The 2,500-nt window shown below is 41.5% G+C and overlaps 1 protein-coding gene across 1 annotated transcript in view; it reads right to left on the bottom strand.

Moving 5' to 3' along the window:
* LOC147466763 (uncharacterized) overlaps nt 1–2,500 on the bottom strand; it is a 6,196-nt gene that overhangs the window by 800 nt on the left and 2,896 nt on the right. The window contains exon 1 of the mRNA XM_086534307.1: nt 1–2,500. This exon is cut by the window's left edge and continues 800 nt beyond it; it is cut by the window's right edge and continues 2,896 nt beyond it. Coding sequence (XP_086390433.1) covers nt 8–2,500 — 2,493 coding nt within the window. The 3' untranslated portion in view covers nt 1–7.

Here is a 2,500-nt window from a genome sequence, read left to right as displayed (position 1 = left end):
TCGGTAGTCATTTACCTGACCTGCTTAAGAGATCAGCACCTACGTTATCAGTCCCTGCAACATGAACTATTCTGAACCTGAAGGACTGCAAACACAAGGCCCATCTTACCAGTCTATCATTAGAAGATTTCGCTGTATTCATGTACACTAGTGGCTTGTGATCTACTTCTGGGATAAATTCTTTCCCTTTTAGGTAATATTCAAATCTTTGAACACCAAATAGGATAGCCAGACACTCACGTTCAATCGTAGAGTACTTTCTCTCACGATCTAATAATTTTCTACTTGCGTAAGCCACCGGGAACGGAGAATCATCTAAGTATTGGAGCAGTACAGCACCAAGTCCACAATCAGAAGCGTCTGTTCGGAGTATGAAGGGTATATTAGAATCAGGTAGTTTGAGAACAGGAAACTGACACAATATCGACTTCAACTTCTCAAACCTTTCAGCCAGCTCACTCGTCCACAGCAAAGGTTCCCTTACGTTCTTACGTAATAGATCGGATAATGGAGCAGTTAGTTCGGATGCCTGAGGAATAAACATACGATAGAAAGAAATCATACCAAGGAAAGATCGAAGTGTCTTCTTAGTAGTGGGTGTTGGAATTTGCATCAGAGCATCTATTTTGTCACATTGGGGTTTCAGATGTTTACCATCTATCACAAAACCTAAATATCTTATTTCATTAAACCCAAACCGACATTTTGAGGGTCGAACTGTCAAGTTGTGATCTCGCAGACGTTCAAGTACTGAGACAATAGCTTCTAGATGTAGTTTCCATTCCTTAGCATAAATGAAAATGTTATCAAAATAAAATGCTACATTTGGTAATCCTACTAGAATGAGCCTCATAAGTCTAACATAGGTAGCACAAGCAGTTACTAACCCGAATGGTAGCCTGCAGAACTCCATTAAACCTTTGTGTGTTGGAAAAGCTGTCAGGGGCTTAGATCTTTCAGAGAGTGGAATCTGATAATAAGCCTTTGTCAAGTCTAGCTCGGAGAAATATACAGCACCATTAAACTTATGGAGATCATCTTCTATTTTACAGGCGGGTTCAGCATGAAAAACTGTGACAGAGTTAAGGCTTCTATAGTCTATAGCCATTCGATACGTACCATCGGATTTCCGTACCATTACCACGGGGGAACAATGAGGAGACGATGATAACCTAATGATTCCTTGCTTATGTAGTTGATCTACCTCTTCCTCAAAAGGTGATTGCAGATGAAGGGGTATAGGATATATCTTAGGCTTCAGGCGCTCGGTAGTATTGAGGGTGATGTCATGCTCAATAAGAGATGTACAACCTGGAGTTTCCGAAAACACATCTGAAAAATCTTTTATCAGATTATGGATGTCACACTGCTGATCTTGGGATAGTTCTGAACTAATTTCCGCACATGAAATGTCATTAGATCGTAGGGAATCTTCTCTACCATCAGGTGTAACAGGATACTCATCACTTTCTACATCTACCACACATGATTGAGCAACATCAAGCATACCTGGACAGCTATGTTGATATTCGACTTCGTCTATTACCTGTGCCAGAGAAACGTTAGCTCGTCTGTGATACCTTTTTAGAAGATTTGCATGATAAAGTTTGGGCTGTCCATTTTCCTTTATCAAATAGTTGACCTTATTCCTCCTCTCCATCACGATATGTGGACCACTCCAAGTCATCAGAAGTTTATTAGCAGTATCCGGTAAGAGTACCAACACTTCGTCACCTGGATTAAAAGAACGATCTTGGGACTTAATATCAAAATAAGATCTATACCTTGTGGAGCTGATGTCAGCATTACGAGCTGCTATCTTCGCACACTCCTCAAGCTTATCCCTGAGCTCTATCACATACTGGAAGGAAGATCTCTCGTCATCTTTGATACTCTTGTCCTCCCACAGATCTCTCAACACTGTTAGAGGACCTCGAACAGCACGACCATACAGGAGTTCGAAGGCAGAAAATCCTGTTCTGTCACTCGGAATTTCTCTGAGGGCAAATAAAGTAGGAATGAGATATCGGTGCCAATCTCTTGGTTTGTCCACACACAACTTTCGAAGCGAGGCTTTCAGTGTACAATGAAACCTTTCAACCCTACCATTTCCACTGGGGTGATATGGAGTAGTAAACAGAGGTTTGATACCCAACAGTTTGTGAAGTTCACCCATTAATTGCGAAGTGAACTGTGTGCCTCTGTCAGAAAGAATTTCTCTGGGGATACCTACCCTGGAAAATATTACTAATAACGCTTCCGCGACAGATACTGAGTCGATCTCTCTCAAGGGAATTGCTTCAGGGAAGCCTGTGGCGAAGTCTATAAGGGTTAGAATATACTTGTGACCATCATCAGAGGGAGGACTTAGTGGACCCACTATATCTATGGCAACACGAGAAAAAGGCTCCGTCATTATAGGCATTTGCTTAAGGGGAACGGGTTTCACTCTCCCTTTGTGTGACATTCTTTGACATTTATCACAAGACCGACAAAAATC

The sequence above is a fragment of the Penaeus japonicus genome, unplaced genomic scaffold (genome assembly GCF_977035675.1).
Source record: "Penaeus japonicus unplaced genomic scaffold, GWHDUDI00000001_assembly GWHDUDI00000041, whole genome shotgun sequence".
NCBI lineage: Eukaryota > Metazoa > Arthropoda > Malacostraca > Decapoda > Penaeidae > Penaeus > Penaeus japonicus.
Note: the sequence above shows the minus strand (reverse complement) of the source record. Positions and strands in the feature narration are given on the sequence as shown.